General features: G+C 38.5%; 4 protein-coding genes, 2 long non-coding RNA genes and 2 pseudogenes across 10 annotated transcripts; 4 read left to right on the top strand and 4 right to left on the bottom strand.

Moving 5' to 3' along the window:
- Positions 1–57: 57 nt before the first annotated feature.
- On the bottom strand, positions 58–1,662 carry LOC125605523 (annotated as a pseudogene).
- Positions 1,663–2,602: 940 nt separating this feature from the next.
- Positions 2,603–4,503, top strand: LOC125605534 (annotated as a pseudogene).
- Positions 4,504–4,766: 263 nt separating this feature from the next.
- Positions 4,767–6,249, bottom strand: LOC106452020 (purple acid phosphatase 17). Its single transcript, XM_013894027.3, has 3 exons — positions 5,837–6,249; positions 5,571–5,727; positions 4,767–5,490 (listed from the first exon to the last, which is right to left on the bottom strand). The coding sequence occupies exons 1-3, from the start codon at positions 6,035–6,037 to the stop codon at positions 4,835–4,837; spliced, it is 1,014 nt and encodes a 337-aa protein (XP_013749481.1). The 5' UTR covers positions 6,038–6,249; the 3' UTR covers positions 4,767–4,834.
- A 223-nt stretch (positions 6,250–6,472) lies between these two features.
- On the top strand, positions 6,473–8,169 carry LOC106452019. Of its 5 annotated transcripts, none has more exons than XR_007336997.1 (3): positions 6,493–6,651; positions 6,734–7,173; positions 7,249–8,169. It is a non-coding gene; the product is annotated as an uncharacterized LOC106452019 (long non-coding RNA). The 5 variants fall into 5 exon arrangements; XR_007336998.1 differs by lacking the exon at positions 6,493–6,651 and having other exon boundaries at positions 6,712–7,173; positions 7,249–7,435; positions 7,638–8,169; XR_002652904.2 differs by lacking the exon at positions 6,493–6,651 and having other exon boundaries at positions 6,715–6,876; positions 6,956–7,173.
- Positions 8,170–8,479: 310 nt separating this feature from the next.
- LOC125605533 lies at positions 8,480–12,169 on the top strand. The gene is made up of 2 exons (XM_048775230.1): positions 8,480–10,931; positions 11,003–12,169. The coding sequence occupies exons 1-2, from the start codon at positions 9,789–9,791 to the stop codon at positions 12,026–12,028; spliced, it is 2,169 nt and encodes a 722-aa protein (XP_048631187.1). The 5' UTR covers positions 8,480–9,788; the 3' UTR covers positions 12,029–12,169.
- Positions 12,170–12,353: 184 nt separating this feature from the next.
- Positions 12,354–13,498, bottom strand: LOC106345297. Its single transcript, XR_001270276.3, has 2 exons — positions 13,012–13,498; positions 12,354–12,934 (listed from the first exon to the last, which is right to left on the bottom strand). It is a non-coding gene; the product is annotated as an uncharacterized LOC106345297 (long non-coding RNA).
- A 1,461-nt stretch (positions 13,499–14,959) lies between these two features.
- Positions 14,960–16,385, bottom strand: BNAA05G22470D. Its single transcript, XM_013894025.3, has 4 exons — positions 16,093–16,385; positions 15,928–16,010; positions 15,296–15,351; positions 14,960–15,222 (listed from the first exon to the last, which is right to left on the bottom strand). The coding sequence occupies exons 1-4, from the start codon at positions 16,262–16,264 to the stop codon at positions 15,144–15,146; spliced, it is 390 nt and encodes a 129-aa protein (XP_013749479.1). The 5' UTR covers positions 16,265–16,385; the 3' UTR covers positions 14,960–15,143.
- A 1,041-nt stretch (positions 16,386–17,426) lies between these two features.
- LOC125605532 (putative 3,4-dihydroxy-2-butanone kinase) lies at positions 17,427–21,834 on the top strand. Its single transcript, XM_048775229.1, has 19 exons — positions 17,427–17,685; positions 18,072–18,209; positions 18,300–18,412; positions 18,498–18,545; positions 18,667–18,738; positions 18,810–18,899; positions 19,106–19,279; positions 19,376–19,459; positions 19,620–19,675; positions 19,824–19,954; positions 20,029–20,121; positions 20,209–20,273; positions 20,374–20,517; positions 20,600–20,643; positions 20,746–20,829; positions 20,921–20,994; positions 21,076–21,188; positions 21,260–21,355; positions 21,445–21,834. The coding sequence occupies exons 1-19, from the start codon at positions 17,646–17,648 to the stop codon at positions 21,571–21,573; spliced, it is 1,788 nt and encodes a 595-aa protein (XP_048631186.1). The 5' UTR covers positions 17,427–17,645; the 3' UTR covers positions 21,574–21,834.
- Positions 21,835–21,872: the final 38 nt, after the last annotated feature.

Below are 21,872 nucleotides of genomic sequence, written 5' to 3'. Positions count from 1 at the left end.
TTCTTCAAGGAGTAGAGTCTAAAAGAAAAAAGTGAGGGTAGTGTTGATTTTAGTCACCTGAACATATTTGACCAGTAGAATGAATTCAGCTGCGTCATAATCCAGTTTCAAACACCTCCAATACCGGAAAGCGAGTAATCTTTCCCACCAACTCAGACTTCATCATCTGAGCAATGTTCATAACTTTCGAAAGCGCGATTGGGCGAACAGCCTTATAAGAGTAACCTCCTGGAGTTGAGTAACTGCACATAACAGTAACAACATTAGCAAAACTCTCAGTCAACCATTACAAGAATTGCTAACTTTTGACATCATAAGAATGCAAACACTAACCCTTCCACACATGGCTCAGGATGCAGTGTCTTCAGATCAATTCCCATCAACTCATGATTGTATTGATGGCTGCAATCCCTTCACATCCTGATTTTAGAGATACCCTAGGAGCCGGCTATTTAAAAAAAATAAAAACAGAAAAAACATGGTTGATAAAAAATGACTAATCTATTTACTAGGCAAAGAAGTATAGTGACACACCTCAGTAATGTCAGTGATATTAGGAGTCATCTTAGCCCAAACAGGAACAGTAGCTTTAGCATTAATCCAACCGCAAACCTCCTCCAGAAGTGCACAGTCTGTCCCACAGCTGCTCCCATTCTACGCTCTGGCATACCATGAGGACACGAGAAGTTGATCTCTAAAGCATCCTACACAATACAATCAATCCAGAATCAGTCTCTTCACATATTAGTTAAGAATCTGTGTGTTGGGGGAAAACTCAAAAACTCACAACACCGGTTTGCTCAACACGGTCAATGAGCTCTTCCCAGCCGGTTTTTGCTGTATTCCTCCATGATGGAAGCGATGAGGATCCGGTCAGGGTACTCTTGTTTCAGCTGCTTAAACTCTTTGAGCATGGTTTCGAGAGGTCGGTCACTGATGAGTTCTATGTTCTGCCACCCGATCACATCTGTTTTGGCTGAGCCGTTGGATCCGGTCTTTAGCCTTGCGTATCGAGGTGTTACGTTGATGACTTTGGATGCATCTAGTGACACCTAAACACCATCCACACAATCCTCTGATTAAAAATGATTACTTCTGAAACTATACAGTTCAAGAATTGATATCTAGTCAACGATAAGCAGGAAACAGATTCGAAAGCTTACGGTTTTGGCGATGACGGCTCCCCAGCCTTCATCGAAGGCTCTCTTCATGACGGTGTAGTTGGTACCGGGTGGACCCGACCCGATCACGAACGGATTCGGCATTTTCAGGCCGTTACGGTGACACTCAGATCAGGCTCGGAGTCTGCTGCGGCGGAGAAGAAGAGGAGATCTTGAGACCGACTCTGTTCGGAGGTAGAAAAGTCCGGCGAGAGGAGTGATCGAAGTCCGGTGATAAGGTGGTTTTAGAAGAGAGTCCAGAGAAGCGAGTCAAGGCGGAACTCATGGATGCCATCGATGAGTTCTGACAGACGATAGAAACGAATTCGAGAGAGGTATAAGAAGATAACAAGCGACCAAAGTGGAGATCAAATCGAACAAAGGTGGGAAGAGAAGTGTGTTCTAATAATAATTGGTCGGTTCCAACTTCTCTTTCCCATGTGGAAATAATTGAAGTTAATTAATTAATTAATTGAGACAAATAATGTAGTAATCCCATTTCCGTAAGATATAGAAAGGCGTATTAATCTAGTTTAATTGTTCGCAATTAACGTAATAAACGATTCATTTCTGTATATTATTCCCTTTTCTTTCATCAACCGAGTGGATAAAACTTAAGAAGAAAGATGGATAGAGACTTCGTTGAATGCGCCGAATAAAGATCTGCGTACGTTGCGAACACGTAACGGAATCCAACGTGAGCTGAGCTCAAGGTTGTGGTGGCAGAGTTTATGGGCCCAGATAGAATATCTAATGGACTAGTGGACCCAATATAGCCCATATGCCACAATCAGACAAAACGTGAGGAGTAATCCAACACGTGTAAGTGGGAATGGACACAACTCACAAGAGCTAGTTGGGTGGCTCTCATCGTTTCCATTCCTTTGTTAATTTGACTATCTTTTTCTCGTTAAGTTTGCATAGAGTTAATCAGACAAATGTGAAGAGTAATCCAACACGTAAGTGGAAATTGGAAATGGACACAGGAGCCAGTTGGTGGCTCTCATCGTTTGGCTTCCTTTGCATTATTTGACTCTTCTCGTTTAGTTTGCCTAGAAATGAGGCTAAAGACCAGTAAAAAGGTTAAAAGTTTATAGTTGAAATCAATATACTCCTCTAGAATTGTCTACCAAACGTGAGAAAAATTGTCCAAGCTTAGACCAAATTACTATACCGAATCACCCCCACAATTTAAAACAAGCTTGTGACATCTTCAACTTATGAGCTCTAAATAACTACAAATTTTCGAACTATCCAGATCTTGTTAAAAAAATTGACATGGATGGACTGTTATGAGAATATCTGCATTGTCCATCCAAGGACATACAATGACCACGACATCGTATAATTTTTTTTTCATGGTCACAAAAAAATGCAAGAGAATAAAAATAAAAATAATAACCTGAAGTATTTCATTTTTATAATATAAATAATCGAATCAGACTCGCATTATTGTCAAAGAACCAAACCAAAAAAAAGTCTAAATCCAACTATAATATAGATTAGCTCGCCATCCTCGAACTTTCTCTACCTACCTGCTGTATCGTTGATCTCTTTCTAGAGTTTATTCTTATCTCTTCTCTCCGACCAAAAGTTTGTGTTTCAACTCTCGAAAATAAGACATGGACGCCGCCGCGACCGCGAGTTTGATCCGATCTTCCGTCTTACCGCGTAAAGCTTCCGACAACGGTGCTGGATCTATGTTCCTCACGGCCAGTGGCCTGGGTTCACGCGTTCTGGTCCTGGACGTCAACTTCGTTTCAGGGTACGTCTCCAATCTTTTCCTCTCGATCATACGATTCACCTAATCAAATAATCAAAAATTCGATTTGTGTTTAGTGGCCAAAAAAAAATCGAAACTTTCATACGAAAATGGAGAATTTTAATTAGTTTTTTTTTATATGTTTGCAGCAAAACGCGTTTGCTAGATTCTCGAGACCGTTGCAAAGCTCAACAGCTCGGAGAAGCTTTGTGGTAAAAGCTTCAGCATCTAATGATGATGCTTCCTCCTCTGCTGCTAAACCAATCGCGCCGCTTCAGCTGGAGTCTCCTGCTGGTCAGTTTCTTTCTCAGATTCTGGTGACTCATCCTCATCTCGTCCCTGCCGCTGTTGAACAGCAGCTTGAGCAGCTCCAGACTGATCGTGACTCCGAGGGACAGAACAAAGATGCTTCGTCCGTACCTGGAACCGACATCGTTCTCTACAGGTTATACCCTTCACTCTTGATCTTGATCTTGTAGCCTTGAAGTAATAAGTGATAGAGACGTTTTGATTAATGTTTGTTTCGACAATTTAATGTCTAACAGTTTGGTTGGTCCACTAGTTAGTGTTTAAGCTTCTATCTATACAAAAGCATACGTGGAGCTAAGAGACGCAACTGATTGGAGTTTGAATATGAGTTTGATTCTTTTTTTTTGTTTGTGTAGGAGAATCGCTGAGTTGAAGGAAAACGAGAGACGAAAGACACTGGAAGAGATTCTTTACGCATTAGTGGTTCAAAAGTTCATGGAAGCTAACGTATCACTTGTACCATCGATCACCCCATCATCATCAGACCCATCTGGTCGCGTTGATACTTGGCCTACCAAAGTAGAGAAACTCGAGAAGCTTCACTCCTCCGAGATGTACGAGATGATCCACAACCATTTAGCCTTAATCCTCGGTCCCAGAATGGGCGACCTGGCTTCCGTTGCACAGATAAGCAAACTCAGAGTCGGTCAAGTCTACGCTGCCTCCGTCATGTACGGATACTTCTTGAAGCGGGTGGACCAGAGGTTTCAGCTCGAGAAGTCGATGAAGCTTCTTACAGGCGGGTTGGATGAAAGCAAAACAAGCGTTGAGCAGCCAGAGAACGTGACTTTTAAAGCTGTGTCGTCTCACCCTGAGGTCGGTTCGTTTGCGGGTGGTGTTAGTGCTAAAGGGTTTGGTAGTGAGATTAAACCGTCCCGGTTAAGGACGTACGTGATGTCGTTTGATAGCGAGACGCTTCAGAGATACGCTACTATAAGGTCAAGAGAAGCGGTTGGGATCATTGAGAAGCACACTGAGGCGTTGTTTGGTAAGCCTGAGATTGTGATTACTCCTGAAGGTACGGTTGATTCTTCCAAGGACGAGCAGATTAAGATCAGCTTTGGTGGAATGAAGAGGCTTGTCTTGGAGGCTGTGACTTTCGGTTCGTTTCTTTGGGATGTTGAGAGCCATGTAGATGCAAGGTACCACTTTGTATTGAACTGAAAAAATGTGGTATGTACTCTTGTAATGGATATGACTAGCTTATGTAACATTAAGAAAGATACCTATTAAGGGAATCATTACATTTATATAATATGCTAAGTTGGAATATTTTACTCTCTTCGTTCGAGTTTAGCTGTCTGTTTTAGATTTGTGCATATAGATTAAAAAATATATTTAAATTTGTATTTTTTTAAATAAAAACATCATTAATCATATATTTAACCATGTTTTAACTGATAAAAAATAAAAAGATATATAACATATATAAAATTAATAAATTTTATATTAAAATTCTAAAATAAATTTGTTTTGTAACGAAATTTTACTCTAAAATATTTGATATGGAACCCAGGGAGCTAAAGAGTGATAGGGATGCTAAACTTATCTTAAATATATGTTACAAAAATTACAAAGAAACCCAGTTTATTAGGCCTTTGAATCAAACAGAGGAAAGAAGAAGCTGTTTAGAAGTAACCCATTTGTGCAAAACCTCACCAAAGACATTGTAGAAGACAATCTCTGCATCCGTGTGAGTGAATCTAGCAGACATGAACCCTTGACCATCGTAATAGAATCTCACAGACTTTGGCTTGTTGGTGGTCGGGTCAACATCTCCTCTCCAAGCCTTGGAGCCAGCACCGCTAGTCAGAAACTGAATAGGACTGTCTTCGTCACTGATATGTTCAAGACAATGGTCGTGTCCGTTCATATAGAGATCAACACCGTACTCTTTCATAATCGGAAGAAGCTCCTCGATTAGCTCTTTAGTGTCTCCATGGTGACCGATGCTTCTCATCGCGTGGTGACCAACGACGATCTTCCACGTGGCCTTGGATCTTTTTAAGGAAGCTTGGAGGTCACGGAGGAGAGACTTGACATAAGAGTTGCGAGATGGGACCGCACGCCAGTCGTACGTGTGACCGTCTTCTTCTGTGTAGTATTCTTTAACGAAAGGAGTCGTGTCAACGAAGAAGATCTCGACTAACTCAGCGTCGACTACGAATGATCGGAGACAGATCCAACGGCTGTCGATTTCTCTGAGAACAGAGCTTAGCTGAGCGCCTGAGTCACCTCTATAATCATGGTTCCCCAAGACTGCATCCATATTGTTTTTCAGTTTAATACAAGATTGGTTAGAAAACAAAAATGAGAAAAAAGAGTTTGTGAATACTTACCACTGTACCACTGTTTCTGAAGACTCGGAGCAGTGTAGATGTTAGAGAAAGACTCTTTGAAGTTTGGATCGTATTCACTAAACAATCCATTGTCGTAGAAGTTATCTCCCGTGGACACCACGAAATCTAAGCCTATCTTTTCTCCAACTCTTCCCATCTGTAATAAAATTTAATTTAGAATATTTAATGAAAAAAAGACAAATGTTATTATGTATGACGGAAGTTACAAGAAGCATTCAGTTACTGTAATGAGATGGGCCCCATACCTGATGAGCGACTTTAGACTGATTGAAGTCGCCACGGCGACCCCAATCTCCGATGGTTATAAAACTAACGGAACCGTCGCTCTTCGCCGGTTCGATAAATCTCTGAAGCTCACCGTTGGTGACGACTACGGTGGTGCAGATATACAATAGAAAACTCATAGTCGCCGCCGTAGCGGACGTTAACGATCGACGAGAATTCATGTTTAGTTGTTCGTTTGTAACGCTTACACTATATGTATATATTATACAAATCTGTATCTCTCTATCTCTGATATATTATTGTGCGGAGAAATAGAGAGGAGTTTGGTTGAGATGCGAAGCAAAGAAGAGAAGGGAGAATGGTGAATATGATGATGATTGATGAGGAAGGAGGGAGGGAGGGAGAAGAAAATGCTTTTTAAAACCGAAAAAAATATTAAAAGTAAAAAGAAAAAAAAAGAGAATATTGAAAGGTGCGGTTAGAGATGCTGAAGGATATTCCAAACAGTAGCCGCATCTTTTATTTTTATTTTCTCTTCCTCTGCTCTGAATATTCTGACATCCACCTCTCATTTTTGGTCTGAATCTCAGGGATTTGGCTTTGTTTGTGGGGGAAATATTCAAATTCTAAAAAATAAACATATAGACAAGTTTTTAGCAAATATTTATTAATAAAGTTTGTGGTTTTTAGTTCCCAAAGAAATTTATACAATCTATATATATAAAGGAGAAGGGAGTCTCTTCTCCTGCTGCCACGTCAGCGTCGCAGAGGAAGGAAATCGCGCCACCTCAGCTCCATCTCACCTACGTTTAAAATTTACGGATTGTCATTTGAGGTTTGTCTACTGGGCTTAGTTTTTTATTGCTTGACTTATAGTTATCTGTGTTGGGTTTTATACAAAGTTGGCCCATTTCCAGGAGAAACCACGCTTCTCCTTCTTCCACGCCATTCCACGCCGCATTCTGTAAACCCTAATATCATTTTCATCGTCTTTGAACAAAGCCGAGTAATGGATTCTCCACTATTTATTTTGAAGCCATAAACTCAGCATTTAATCTCGGTAATTTTTCTCCCACTACTTCTCATTTCACTAGAACCTTCGATCTCTTCGGATTCTTAGATTTGGATCCTATAAATAGGCGTTCCTGGCTTCATGATTATCACAGAATCATCGATTTTTCTACTCAAACACAGACCGGCGTGAACAATGGCTGCTTCCCAGATCGTCCTTTCTGAGTTGAGGCCAGGATGTTGTGCTCGGATCGTTGTGACACGCCTGCTCCGATTTTGGGAAGCTAGGAATGCTAAGAAGGGTGGTGCACTAATGGGCGTTGATATGCTTCTCTTGGATGATCAGGTGAGTTTTTTTTAACCTGTAATTTGTTTTCGCCTTGGATTCTAGCTTCTGATTGCAGATATTCTTATTTTGCAGTCTTTTTTCCGTCCAAGCATCTGTTTTTGTACATTGGCTGAACACGTTCCGAGAACTTCTTCGTGAAGGAGCTTAGTGGATTTGATGTGACTAGAAGCAGCAATCATTTCAAGCTTTGTGATTCTGTTGTGGGGTGCTGCATTTGTTTCTGTGGAGGACCAGAAGAAGCACGTTTAGCTATGGAGAGGTATGTCTATGCATCTAAAAATTATATTTGATGTATTGTGTCAATGCCTTTGTGTTGCTCATTCTGTTTATGTACAATACTTGGAACATATAGAATGTGAGTATGATCTCAAGACATGTGTAGACTTTTACAAGCTGAGTCACAACATCCATGATTCTGATGAATAAACCTTTTTATCTTATACTCATCTAACTGACCTTAGAAAGGAAGATGATCCTCTGAATCCAACTGTATCTAGGGTGATGGTGTAAGTTGTTCTCTGTGGCACGGGTCGCTGAGAATGACATTGTCAATGGTGGTGACTGCAATGTATCAACTAATTGCAGGTGCAAGAAGTTAACCAAAGGTAGTTATGGTCGAATTTAGGAAACAGAAACCACAGTTTTACAAAGTTGTAACCTTCCACTCTAAGCACGGGTGAGGAAGAGTGGGCGACGGCAAAGTAATAAGAACAGACGAGGAGCGTGGAGAGGGAATGAGATGGATGAGAAGAGAGGGGGCACCACAAGAGAAGCTGCGTAAATGCTGGAGACTCATAGAGATAGGGCAGAATATGGCGGAGGTTGTGAGGGCCTACACGTCTATTTCACTGTATTTGGTTCAACTTAATAGATTATATATCGTACTAAACGAAAACCAGTTTAGTATTTTTCAGTTTGACTTTTAATGGAAAACACTTCGTATGTAATGGTTTACGGCAATTTTGAAGATATAATATAAATCATTATTTCTTACCGTAGACAAGACAACAACCATATTCTTCTAATCTTTCAATAGGACCAAGGAACAAAAAAACAGAAGACCAAGTTATTAAGCTTCCCAAAAAAATTACATGCCATTTAAAAAAACTAGAGGGTTAGAAGTAGAAATCTCACTGGAATAGGTTTAAACTAATCCTCATGACCAAACAGAGACTCTGGAAGGAGATATCTATATTCAAAACATATTTCATGGGCTTATTTCGATTTCGAACATACACTTAAATATCACAGCTCGCTTTTTTTTGAGCAACTATCACAGCTCGCTATAAACATCAATATGTACAATGAAGAGGCACACGTGAACAAAATGTCAACATTACTAATTTATAAAGTTTTCACTATACTTTTTATCGTGGTAAACATATATTTATTTTCACATCGTTTAAATAAATAATTATAGAAAATAAAAATAAAAGTAAAATTATCAGTAAATTCAATGACACACAAAATGAAAATTAATATATATTTTGCATTTTAAACCTAATGCTTGCAGTTTTAATAAATTTTTTCTTTTTGGTAAAAAGTTTTAAAAATAATTTCTACTTACTATCACTTAAAATAAAAAATATTCCAGTGGAGTCAACTTCAAAAACTTCTCTGTGATACATTCGTGAGATATGTCTTCCAAACTACACTTTATGTGATTTGGTGGGAACGCAATCAAAGAAAACATCGGGAACCATCAAAGACACCGGCACAGCTGATCCAAATGGTTGACAAAAATATACTATGTAACAGACTATCCTCCATACGTGAGTATTCAGTTTATGCAGGAGAATTTGCTCTATGATTTGCCACAAGATAGTCGTAGAGTCAAAGATTTAATTATCTGCATTATAAAAAACTTATGCTCCAAGCAACACAAAGTGTAAAACGGTTTTTTTTGTTCGAATTAATTTAACAGTCTTTAAAAAAAAATAGAAGATATTTAAAATAGTTATGTTTTTATATTTTAAAAAAACTGAGATACACTTTTGATAACTAAGAAAAGTAAAGAGAAAAATAGTAAAATTAATGTTATGAGTTTACACCCATATTGTACATACTCATTATAGTTTAAGATGTTATATATTTCACATTCGTTAATTACCCGCCAGTAGAATGCAATTTAAAGTGAACTAATCATTTTTGAAATATTCAATAAAATTGATAATATATTATGTAATTATTTCAATTACTAACCCGCCCGTAGGGCGGGCCAAACCCTAGTGATGATATAAAGGAAAATTAGAAATGACTCGGTGCCTACTTGGTTTCTTTTCAAAGAATCTATATTATTAGGGTTGACATCAATTAACACCCTAAACTACTCAAACCAACAATTTTTCCACCTAGACTTTGGGCTTCATCAATCGTCCACATACACTAATAATTACATCAATTTTCCACAATTTAAGTTAATTAAACTAGATCACGTTTCGAAACATAAATTGCGTTATGTTAAAACTGATTGCCCAATACCCAACCCTATTAACTAAACCCGACCGTAAACCTCTAACCCGACTTTCCACTTAAATTAAAACTGACGTGTTTTCTCTAAAGAATTAGGGTTCTTGTGCACACAAAAAATAATATTTTTTCTCTTCGACAATATGGAGAAAGACGACGCAAACGGAGTAAATTGGATCCATGTTCCCATAACAACGACTACTACTGGTGAAGACCAGACAACTCAAGAGTGGAGCATTCCGGTTATTCATGTTAGTGAAGAAGAGTCAGAAAGATTGGCTGCGTTTCTTGTCCAGAAAGAAAGTGAAGAGGAGGAAGATGAAGAAGAGCTTGAGGATAGGTACGAGCATGAAATCGAACAATCAGTGGCTGAGTTTGAGGATGAGGAGTTCATCGGGAGGAACACTATTCCAGAAAGCTCGGATGAAGATGAAGACTACTTTGATGTTAGAGATAGGAAACGCAAAAAATCCGAGGATAAACTAGAAGTGGGAACAGCTTTTTGGTCTGGGTTTGAATTCAAAGAAGCTGTCTTAGATTATGCTCTTAGCAAAGGTCGAAACATTGAACATAGTAGGTGGGATAAGACAAAGCTTAGCTTCAAGTGTGGGATTAGAGGTAAATGCAAATGGAGGGTTTACTGTGCCTTTGATCAGCCTACTCAGAAGTGGTTAGTGAAAACGAGACACAGATATCATAGTTGTACCCCCAATGGAAAATGTAAACTTTTGCGAAGCCCGGTTATAGCTAGGTTATTTCTGGATAAACTAAGAGAAGACATTGGATTAATGCCTGAGAAGATTCAAGAGCAGATAAAGGTGACTTGGAAACTCATAGCATCACGGAATCAATGTCAACGAGGAAGAACATTGGCGTTGAAATGGCTGGAGAAAGAGTACGCAGACCAGTTTGCTCACCTACGAGGATATGTGAGAGAGATTAAGAAGACCAACCCGGGTTCAAGTGTAGTACTTGATACTATACGTAATGGTGCTGGAGAAGATGTATTTGATCGGTTCTATGTATGTTTTGAGAAGCTTAGGAGCTCGTGGAGAGGTACATGTAGGCCAATAATAGGTCTCGATGGAACTTTTTTGAAAGTTGCAGTCAAAGGAATATTACTTACTGCTGTAGGACATGATGCTAACAACCAGATATTTCCTTTTGCTTGGGCTGTGGTACAAGCTGAGACTGCAGATACATGGCTTTGGTTTATCAAGAGACTGAAGCATGATTTGTCTCTTGGAGATGGCATCAATTATGTCCTTATATCCGATAGCTCAAAGGTAAGAATCAAGATTATAAGCATTTTCTTTGTATCAATAACCATCTTACTTATATTTATGTATCATTTCAGGGACTCAAAAGCGCAATCAAATCAGAGTTACCAAACGCAGAGCATAGGCGTTGTGTGAAACACATTGTTGAAAATCTGAAGAAAAAGCACAAGAACAAAGAGTTTCTGAAACCAAGAATATGGAATCTTGCTTGGAGCTACAATAAAACACAGTTCAAGGACGAACTTACAAAGTTACAGGATTATAGCATGTCACTGTATGAGGATGTGATGAAGGAAGAACCAAAAACTTGGTCATTGGCGTACTATAGACTTGGGAGCTGTTGTGAGGATGTTGATAACAATGCAACCGAGTCTTTCAACGCCACTATTACCGGAGCTCGAGCTAAGGCTATTGTACCAATGTTGGAGACAATAAGAAGGCAAGCAATGGTCAGAATTGCAAAAAGAAACAAGAAATCTGAGAGGCGGCATGAGAAATTTACAAAATATGTGGTTGAAATCCTTAAAGCTGAGAAAGAAGATGCTGACAAATGCATAACGACTCCGTGTACTCATGGTGTGTTTGAGGTACGTCTTTCTAGTTCCGGTTACAACGTTAACACCTCTAGGAGAACTTGTACTTGTGGGAAGTGGCAGATCACAGGAATCCCGTGTGAGCACGCATATGGTGCTATGATAGATGCAGGGTTAAATGTAGAGGATTATATTTCTGAGTTCTTTTCCACTACTCTATGGCAATTGACTTATAGCCAGTCCATAAACACGGTTAGAGGGCCTAGGTTTTGGATGAAAAAGGGTAAATATAGATTAGTGGTAGAACCACCAGAACCTACACTTCCTGGGAGGAAGAAAAAGAACAAGAAAAAGAAGTTTCCGAGATTCAAAGGGAAACATGAATCACCAAAAAAGAAGAAGAAAAAGGTTGTTGAAACGATTGGAAGACAAGGACGGATCATGCATTGTTCCAAGTGTGGGGAAGCAGGCCACAATGCTGCTCGATGCAAAATCCATCCAAAGAAGAAGATCAAGACTGAAGCAAAGGTATTTGCGTCTACCTTATTCAGTGTTTTGGTCTTTATGTGACATTGTTTTTGGCTTCACAGGATGTTGGAAGCTCTGGAGCAGAAGTTATTTCACTGACACAGCCATCTCAAACAAGCATTTGAGGAAGTCTTGTTTGTGTTTCACGGGTTTAATAAGTTTTTTTTGTGCATGGCTTTATTTTTTTCTTTTTAGACTTAAAACATACATTTATTAAACTAAGAAATTTGATACATCATCTGTGTAATTGTTTACCATTCATCTCCAGTTTTCACCGCTTTATATATTCTGTATCATTGCTTTTGTTATGTTTTGTGTATCATGAGTTCATGACCATTGACAAACAACACAACACAACACATAAGTGTCTATTTTAAGAAGTATATATTGTATTTTGGCTCCAATTTACATGACCTTGACAAACAACACAATACAAAATTGTCTACTAACATTGACAATTACTAAAGTTTACAACAAAGCCATGTAACAAAGCCATGTAATGACACCTAGACAACCATTGTTCATAGAGCAATTCAGCCGGAGAATAGGCTCAAGCCACATCTTCTTCACTTTTCTCAGTCTTCCTCATATCTTCAAAATCTTTATAAACTGTTCTTTCTCTTGCTTCAACCAAAGAAATCTCCTCAACTAAAGCTTCAGCAACCTACTTGAAGAGATGATCTTCATCATTTCTCTGCAACAAAAATACAATTCTCTTGTTCATTGCTCATTAACACTCATAACTCAAGCCAACATATACATTCAGTTTAGCCTTGTTCTGCTCGTGAAAGCTGTGACAGCAACATCGATCAAGAATATAGGAATGCTGTTTTGCTTTTGAAAGTCACAACGATAACTTTGACGTTAAGAAGCAGAGAAACTGGAAAAATGTAACAATCCCTTCTCTGCACCAGCAGCGTGTTGGAACACCGTCGCCTTGAACTATTCCTAGAAATGACCATGTTGCAACCCGTAAGCTGCTTACGGTAAGCACCAATAGAAATTGAGTGGACTTGAAGACTTACCCAGATTTTGATGTGTCTGATGCACTCTGACTCTTCTCCATGGTTGCAAGTTCTATTTTCCCCAGATCTTAAGATGAACCCTAATTCTTTAGGAAGAAGAAGAGAACACGACAGTTTTAATGTAAGGGGGAAATTGGGTTAAAGGGTAAGGGTCGGGTTGGGTATTGGGCAATCAGTTTTAATATAACGCAATTTATGTTTTGACACGTGATCTAGTTTAATTAACTTAAATTGTGGAAAATTGATGCAATTATTAGTGTAGGTGGACGATTGATGAAGCCCAAAGTCTGGGTGGAAAAATTATTGGTTTGAGCAGTTTAGGGGGCCAATTGATGTCAACCCATATTATTAAAGTTGAAGTACACATTATGGATAGTAGTTAAAAAATAGTACTGTTTGGAAACATGGATAGCAGTAAGTTAGAAAAAAATAATAATGAGCTTATGCTACTAAAAAAAATTGGAAGTCCATCACATTATATTAAAAAGTAATGGGTCTATGTTACTTGATATATATATTCAAATCAAAATAATAATTTAAAATTGATTTATGTCAAAAAATTCATTCAAAAATAAACATATATTCAAAATTTGATTTTTACTAACATATTTTCCAATAACTATTATAAAAATGTTTTCAATATATATAAGAAAAATACAATACAAAGCCTAATTTCAAACACCAACTTAAATTATGGTTTTTATATTTCACATTAAATTTTAAAATATAATTTATGTGATTATTTATATGATTGTACATATAAAATATTATTAATTATAAGAAAACTTATTTGATGGTACGTATAAAATATGATTAATTATATGATAACACATATTTTGTAACCTATGATGAAACATATAGGATATATATATATATATATATATATATATAATAGTGATTAGGGGTGGGCGTTCGGGTTCGTTTTCGGATCTTTTTGGGATTTCGTCTTCATTTCAGATCTTTGAGGATTTGGTTCGGATTTGGATAATCAATTTAAATAGGTTTGGTTTAAATATTTGGATAGAGAATTAATAATTATTTAAGTATTTTTGGAGTTTTGAGTATATTTTAACTATTTAAGATATTTACGTTTGATTATTTGTATATATTTTCAAGCATTTAAGCAAACTTAAAAGTATCATATATATTCTGGATGTTTTTATATATATAAAACCTAAAATAATTAATATATAAGTATATAAATCTATTTTGGATACCCAAAATACTTCGGTTCGGATCGGATTAGATTTCAGTTCTTCAAATACCAAAATTTTGAATAATTCGGATGTTTAATCAATTCAGGTTCGGATTTAGTACTACTTATTCGGATTAGGATCGGTTCAATTCTTCTAATTCGAGTTTTTTGCCCAATCCAAAATAGTGACATAAAAATCAAATAGCATCATATTTTTCTAAAAAAGTACATCCGCACGAGCGTACGGGTCAAAATCTAGTTTTGATTATTATAGATGATCAGTTCAGTTATTATGTATTTAGAGGACATTAGGGGCAACATTATGTGTTCAATCATATGATTGGGTTGGGATTGCGTTTTTAATTGTCGCAGAAATAAGATTGTGTCACGAGATGGTATTGCTATTGGACCACATACTTTACTTTCAGACAAGTTCTAACAGCGGACAAAGCCGCTTTTTACCTATTGTATGTTAACACGTAGTGTAATAGGTTATTCTCACCGTAGAATATCCACTCCCACTACTTGTTCTTTCGTTAAGGGTTAAGGCTAGTGTTTAAATCTATTGTTTATTCGATCGGCCTAGTGATCGGTGACGGTTGTTTTGGTCTAGTCCAATACGTAACTGGCCGCTTCTCTGTTGGTCCTAGACATCAAATCCTTTCGAGTTTGTTTCGTTTTTACCTGCTTGTCTCGGGCGTTTATGGTAAGAAGTGATATAGGTTTCTTGTGTAAATGTCAAGTTTCCGGACATGAAATAAAATAGAGCCTTCTATTTCTCAAAAAGGTAAAACAAAGTTGCAAGAGGAATAAATACATATAAGGTCTTGTGCAATGACGTTCTCGAGATAAATCATTATCTTGTTTGAAATTTTGAACTAGTCACAAGACGAGGTTATATTAATAACATGAAGAAGCAGACTTGGGGAAACTAGTACTACTCTGTCTTGCATCTCTTCTCTAGCTCCTCCAAATGCTCAAGGTCTTTGTTGTACTTGCAGATGCGGAAAATGCACCTGCCCAATGAATATAAGAGAACATTAAGTCAAATTACACAAGTGTGAAGTTGTGGCATAGTGATGATGTTACCAGTAGAGAAGGATCCCAGCCGCACAAAGAACCACATTCCGCTGAGCCTTGTAGATCTGAACACACAAGTAAACTGGTAAGTTTGCTGTGCTAAAAAAATTTAGGGAAGAAGAACAGAAGCCACAAACAATGTGTAGCAATAGATTCAACCGATAATAAACGCAGAACTAACAAAAAAAGGCTCAGATCAGAGTTTGGGAAACATAGGGAATCAGAAGTGGTTAGTTAGTTAAATTCCATTAACAATCAAACCAACATATTTGATTCTCACAAGAAGAGAGCAAAAATAGAAAATGAAACCAGTTTCATTCCAATAAACCTATAGATCCAGACGGTTACACTAATATAAGATTCCTTGCAACATTGTAATTTGTAAGCTTCTTAACCGCAGCTAGGTTATGCCACAGAAGTGAAGGTTAATAGTAACCACAAGGTCTGTGACAAAATATGGAATTGGTTGAACTACTGTGAACTCATTTGGTGCTGTTTCAATACTCAGACATCTCTATAGTACTGAACTAACTTATAGCAAATAACTCCGACTAAACAAAACAGACATGACCACAAACACGCTTCGACTCTATATGAGGAAACAATCTTAAAACAGAAAGTATTAAAGATGATATACTTACAGATTTCTCGTAGCGATCACGCTCGGTGGCAGTGCAAACCTCAGATGAGCACATTAGTCTATGCTCATTCTTCCAGTAAAGATCTGAAACAAAGTAACCAAAATTCATATTACCAAAAATCACTCAACCTAACTATAAATGAATTGACGGAGAGGGAGAGATCACCGAGGAGTTGAAATCCAGCGAAGGCGACGATGGAGGCGGCAGGCTGGAGTATGAGCGAGACAAGTGACACGACGCGTTTCTTCACGAGCATAGGGTAAGGTAGAGTCAAAACGACTGCGATCACGACCTCGGCAGCAACCACATACGACAGAATCAGCCATTGCAATGCCATTTTTGTTCTTCTTCTTCCTCCTCTAGATCTCTCTCTCTCTCTCTCTCGGGCTTCTTCTTTAATGATCTGGATTCTCCGCGCGACGGACACGTTATCTACGCCGTGTGCGAGTGCCGGACGGTTTTTGACTTTTTTTTTTTATCTTTAATGGTTTTTAGTCAATGGGCCTTTAGGCCCAATAGGCCAGCATTTATGTAAATCATTGCTATTAACTACCCGGTTTGGTTATACAGGTCTGTTTAATTTTGGAGGTCCTTAATTTTCAACGGTTTGACTTTGGCTATTTTCCGGTTTACCAAAGTGGAGGAGTAAGGCAAAATCAGGTGACGATAGCAAACTCTGCCGTAGCCACATATTTGAATTTTTTTCTCTTTTGTAACTTAACACTTATTGTTAAAGTTTCAGTTTTTTTTTTTGGATCTATTCACACAATCTTCCTAATTTCTTAATTACTATGTTTGTTGGATCCTAAAAAGACTAGTTTAAGTTCAGTCTTAAGTCTTTATCTATGCTCAAATTGTATGACATAATTGTCATAACACCAGCATGTGTGATTACTTCTACTAAAAACGAAGAATATAGGGAAAAAAATATAGATAAGATCATAAGACTAATCCACTGAAAAATAGAGATAAGCTCAAAATACCTGAAATTGGTACTTTATGTGGACTTCATAAAGAATGAGCTGACATGGAAAGTTAGTTTTGGATAAGCTTTGATCTGTATAAAGTAAAGAAGAGTGTTACAAATATAGAGAGACGAGTCCATTGAAATATAGGAAACTAAAAGCAATATAAGAGTATCGGAAAACTAAAAGCAATTTTAAGAAATTCAGCGAATCATAAATGTTGACTTCAGGATTTGAACATAAACAGTATTTTAGAAAATAACATAAACTGGATTATATCTAAATACAACTCAATTAAAATGCAAAAATGTAACATTATACATAAGAAATAAAAAAAATACAAACACGCGGCGATACGGCACAGGCGCTCGCGCGGCACACGAAAACGTTAAGAATCACGTGTAAATCACACAGCACCATTAACAATCTTATCAACCTATTAGGTAACTAATCTATGCGGATAAAGTAATTTACAGATTCGTCATAGAATATTTTATCCAGATGAGGATTGGGCCTGGCCCATTACACGTCTGCAACTGCCATTTATTTCAACATTGGGGTTTCTCGTACGGAACAATCTCTCTCTCTCTCTCCTCTCTCTGGCTCTTCTTCTTTCTTGTTGCTTCTTCTTCTCTCTCTCTCTCTCTCGCGTTGCTGTTGTTGACTCTCATTAAACCTTCTCCTGCAATCCTCTCCCCCTTTCGTGCGAGCTTCTCCGATTCTCAAGTTTTGATTGCCTCAATACTCACGAAAATGGTTTACGCGGCGAAGAAATTCATCAACGACCCCAGCGGTTCGTCCTCTTCGTCTCCGTTCTCTTTCTCTTTTGTTTGATTGCTCTTGCATTCTTCTTTTAGGTGGTGTTGTTTATTTTTTCCGACGATGATGCTCGCGAACTGTTGACCTATGTAATTATCCCCGATTGTGTTACTGTTTGCGATATATTCTTTGCATTGCTTGTTTATTGCTCGTGGAATCCGTCTTTGGGTCCCAATTTTGTTCGCGATCGTCGCAATGCTGCTTCGTCAATCGTCAATCGTCACTGTGTTGTTTCCTTGCATGGTCAATCGATCTTGATTTTCCATGGCTTAGGTTATAATTTTCCATATAATCGCAGTCGCAAGTTGTATTTTCTTGAAATTGAAGTGGCGGTTCACAGTACTGGTTTTGGTTTTGCAGATGTTGTGACTGAGTTCATCGAGGGACTTGTGGAAACTTATCCTGGACTGCAGTATTTGGATGGCTTTCCCGAGGTTAAGGTTGTACTACGAGCTGATGTCTCTGCTGAGAAGTATGATAAGGTTGCTGTTATATCAGGTGGGAGATTTTGTGGCTTAAGACATTTTTGTTGTGGTTGATTTGGTGTTCTTGAACCTTTATGAAGTTATGCCTTTTTGGTTTATGCAGGTGGAGGCAGTGGGCATGAGCCAGCTCATGCTGGTTACGTTGGAGAAGGAATGCTTACAGCTGCTATCTGCGGAGATGTCTTTGCTTCTCCACCTGTTGATTCCATCTTGGCTGTAAGTCTTCCAAATGTGCTTTTTTTTTTCCTTTTTCTCTTCTGTGTCTTTAGAGGTAATGATAATTTACTTTTCCTAATTTCAGGGGATTCGGGCTGTCACTGGTCCTCAGGGATGTCTTTTGATCGTCAAGGTAATTAGAGTGGGAGAGAGAGAGAGCTCCATACGTGCTGTATCAATATATGCGAGAAACTATTGACTCTTTTCTTTATGTTTTAGATTAATGTAGTTTCTCTATCCATTCTTTTTTACAGAACTATACTGGTGACCGTTTGAACTTTGGTTTGGCTGCTGAGCAAGCGAAATCTGAAGGTTACAAAGTAGAGGTACTGCTCGTTATTGCTTTTTTTCTAAGTTAAGAGCGTCAAAGGACAGAATGACAGAATATTCTTTGTAGACTGTAATTGTTGGAGAGGATTGCGCTTTACCCCCACCTCGTGGTATTGCTGGACGCAGAGGGTTAGCAGGAACCGTTCTTGTACATAAGGTTCTCTCTCCCTTTCCTTTCTTTCTCTAATTGCAATCTAAACTAATGTCTCCCCTTTCGGTTGATCTCATTTATGGTACTATATCTTCTTAAATTGTGATTCTAAAACCTTGGTCTGCTATGAGTACTGTGTTTTGTTTAGTTTAGCCTAGTTTAGTTGAACAAGCTTAGCATCTGTTTCTTAATTCGTTTCTGCTTGGTTACAGGTGGCTGGCGCAGCAGCAGCGGCTGGTCTTTCTCTAGAAAAAGTTGCGGCCGAGGCAAAGTGTGCGTCGGAGATGGTTGGTACCATGGGTGTTGCATTATCTGTTTGTACGCTTCCTGGGCAGGTTACATCTGATCGTCTGGGCCAAGAGAAGATGGAACTCGGGCTTGGAATTGTATGTTATTTTCTCTTCATTTCCTCCCAAGTTTGCATGAAATCCATTTTGTTTAACTGCTGTGGTTCGTACCTTGACTTGATACTTTTCTCTCAGCATGGAGAACCTGGTGCTGCTGTGGTTGACGTTCAACCTGTGGACGTGGTGGTTTCACATGTTCTTCAGCAGATACTGAGTCCTGTATGTGCTAATTTTTGTTTTCTCTATTGTGCTTTTGTCGCCATAGTCAAATATAAGTACCCAATGCTGATTCTTAACTTACTGTCTTGGATTAGAAGTTTTCTAGACATATCGTTTATCAACTTATTCATTATGTTCAACTGTTCTTCCATTTCTGCAGGAGACCAATTATGTTCCCATTACCCGCGGTAACAGAGTGGTTCTCATGGTTAATGGGTAAGCCCATTCCTAATATCGGTGTTTTGCTCCCATTATTTCAACTGCAGCAAAATGTTACCTTTTATGATATCAACTTATGGTCTCAGAGAGTTTGCATATTTGGTTTTAAGGTGAGAGCTTAGGTTGTCCTTTTCATTCTTTGCAGCTTAGGAGGCACCCCTTTGATGGAACTTATGATAGCTGCTGGAAAAGCTGTCCCTAAACTGCAGCTGGAATTTGGACTTGCTGTTGATAGGGTGTACACAGGGCTTTTTATGACTTCGCTCGATATGGCAGGTGAGTTTCAGCGGTCTCCTTGATTTAGTTACATACTCCTGTTGTCATGCTGACTGTATTTCTTTTTTTTTTAGGATTCTCGATTTCAATCATGAAGGCTGACCAGTCAATCTTAGACCGATTAGATGCTCCAACTAAGGCTCCGAATTGGCCTGTTGGCACTGATGGTCCGTGAAATGTTGTTTCATGTTCTATATTTCCCTGAATTTTCTTCACTACCTAATCTTTGATACAAAGTCATTGATGCGTTGCAGGCAACCGGCCACCTGCAAAGATCCCTGTTCCTATACCCCCTTCTCGATCAGCAAAAAGCGCTGAGGTATGCATTGCAAAATTTGATACAATTGGGTTGTTTTAGAAGGGTCCGAAGGTTTGGTGATAAATTTTTTTGCTAAATTTCATGACATTGGCAATACCAGTCTCAGGCTCGACCTAAAGAGCTGAGTCAACAAGGTCGAGTTCTTGAGGCAGCTATTCAAGCAGCAGCAACTGTGATCATCAGTCTAAAGGATAGTTTGAACGAATGGGATGGAAAAGTAGGCGATGGTGATTGTGGGTCAACAGTAAGTCTTATTTTTGGAACATTTCCTTTATCTTGCGCATTTCTAACATTATATCTTACATGGGCTTGCATTAATTTTGTAGATGCACAGAGGTGCAACAGCTATTTTGGAAGACATGAAACACTAGTGAGTCTATTTGTTAATCTTAATTCCTCATGTACAGCTCTTTATGTTGGGTTTAGATTCCTGAAAAAAACCTGAACACTTCGTATCTCTTTTTGTTTCTAGTTATCCGCTCAATGATGCTGCGGAAACAGTGAATGAGATTGGTGCATCAATTAGCAGGGCCATGGGGGGCACAAGTGGAATTATGTAAACTCATGAAATTATTTGAACATTCTTCCATATATAGTCTGGTTCATGCTTTTGGCTTAGGCTACTACGCTTTCTCTTATGAAAATAGATACAATCTCCTCTGCAAGGCAGCGTACGCGGAGCTCAAAGCTAACACTGAGTCAAAAGTCACTCCCAAATACTGTGAGATAATGGTTCTTCAATGTGGTTGGTATTGCAATGGTCACATACTTGTTTTAACTCAGGCTTCTCTTGAATCATCAGGGTCCAAAGCACTCAAGTCATCAATAGCTTCTGTCAGCAAATATGGTGGAGCAACTGCGGGATACAGGACGATGCTAGATGCGCTTATCCCAGCTTCACAAGTTCTTGAAGAGGTGACAAATTTTTTTTTTCACAGTTGAGTTATTTGCAAGTACTAATGTGTATTTGCTTTTGATATGAACAGAAGCTGAGCGCTGGAGAGGATCCAATATGTGCTTTTATTCTGTCAGCTGAAGCAGCAACTAAAGGAGCGGAATCAACCATACAGATGCAAGCACAGGTGAGACATGTCGGTCTCTGCTTTTGTTGTACTCTGTGCTTTTTTTTTTGGTTCATTTTGATCTGACTGGATGAGACTGTGAAACTCAGGCTGGGAGATCGAGCTATGTGTCTGCAGAGATGCTTGCAACAGTTCCAGATCCAGGTGCAATGGCTGCAGCAGGATGGTACAGTGCGGCAGCAAGAGCCGTGAAGGAGCAGTATCAGGGGTCATCATGATCCCCCTTGGAGTGGCTTCTTCTTTTGTTTCTCGGGATATATATGAAATGAGAGAGAGAGGCTCTTTATCGCAAACTATTGGCTTTCGGTGTATGTGTATGTTTAAGATTTTTACTCTGTGAGGGCTCTCCGTTTATGCCATTTTTTTTGGGTGGTGCGTAATACTGAGAGAGTTTAATATAAGCTTCCGGAGAGAGAGACGAGACTATATTGGTACTTTGGATTCTTGAACGACTCTGAAAAAATGCTTCTTTCATCTTATATATATTAAGCATCGTACTTATACTTTCGAAATTTAT

This window comes from Brassica napus, unplaced genomic scaffold (genome assembly GCF_020379485.1).
Source record: "Brassica napus cultivar Da-Ae unplaced genomic scaffold, Da-Ae ScsIHWf_764;HRSCAF=1103, whole genome shotgun sequence".
Classification (NCBI taxonomy): Eukaryota; Viridiplantae; Streptophyta; class Magnoliopsida; order Brassicales; family Brassicaceae; genus Brassica; species Brassica napus.
This window is presented reverse-complemented; position numbering and strand designations above follow the sequence as displayed.

Bases quoted from the DNA above. Each gene is read 5' to 3' on its own strand.
- LOC125605533 (XM_048775230.1), top strand. From the start codon at position 9,789: ATGGAGAAAGACGACGCAAACGGAGTAAATTGGATCCATGTTCCCATA. The intron at 10,932-11,002 runs GTAAGAATCAAG...GTATCATTTCAG, and splicing joins TTATATCCGATAGCTCAAAG to GGACTCAAAAGCGCAATCAA.
- LOC106452020 (XM_013894027.3), bottom strand. From the start codon at position 6,037: ATGAATTCTCGTCGATCGTTAACGTCCGCTACGGCGGCGACTATGAGT. The intron at 5,728-5,836 runs GTATGGGGCCCA...ATTTTATTACAG, and splicing joins AGTCTAAAGTCGCTCATCAG to ATGGGAAGAGTTGGAGAAAA. The intron at 5,491-5,570 runs GTAAGTATTCAC...ATATGGATGCAG, and splicing joins TCAGAAACAGTGGTACAGTG to TCTTGGGGAACCATGATTAT.
- BNAA05G22470D (XM_013894025.3), bottom strand. From the start codon at position 16,264: ATGGCATTGCAATGGCTGATTCTGTCGTATGTGGTTGCTGCCGAGGTC. The intron at 15,352-15,927 runs GTAAGTATATCA...TTGTGTGTTCAG, and splicing joins GTGATCGCTACGAGAAATCT to ATCTACAAGGCTCAGCGGAA. The intron at 15,223-15,295 runs GTAACATCATCA...TTCATTGGGCAG, and splicing joins GCTGGGATCCTTCTCTACTG to GTGCATTTTCCGCATCTGCA.
- LOC125605532 (XM_048775229.1), top strand. From the start codon at position 17,646: ATGGTTTACGCGGCGAAGAAATTCATCAACGACCCCAGCG. The intron at 18,210-18,299 runs GTGGGAGATTTT...TGGTTTATGCAG, and splicing joins TAAGGTTGCTGTTATATCAG to GTGGAGGCAGTGGGCATGAG. The intron at 20,644-20,745 runs GTGAGTCTATTT...TTTTGTTTCTAG, and splicing joins TTGGAAGACATGAAACACTA to TTATCCGCTCAATGATGCTG.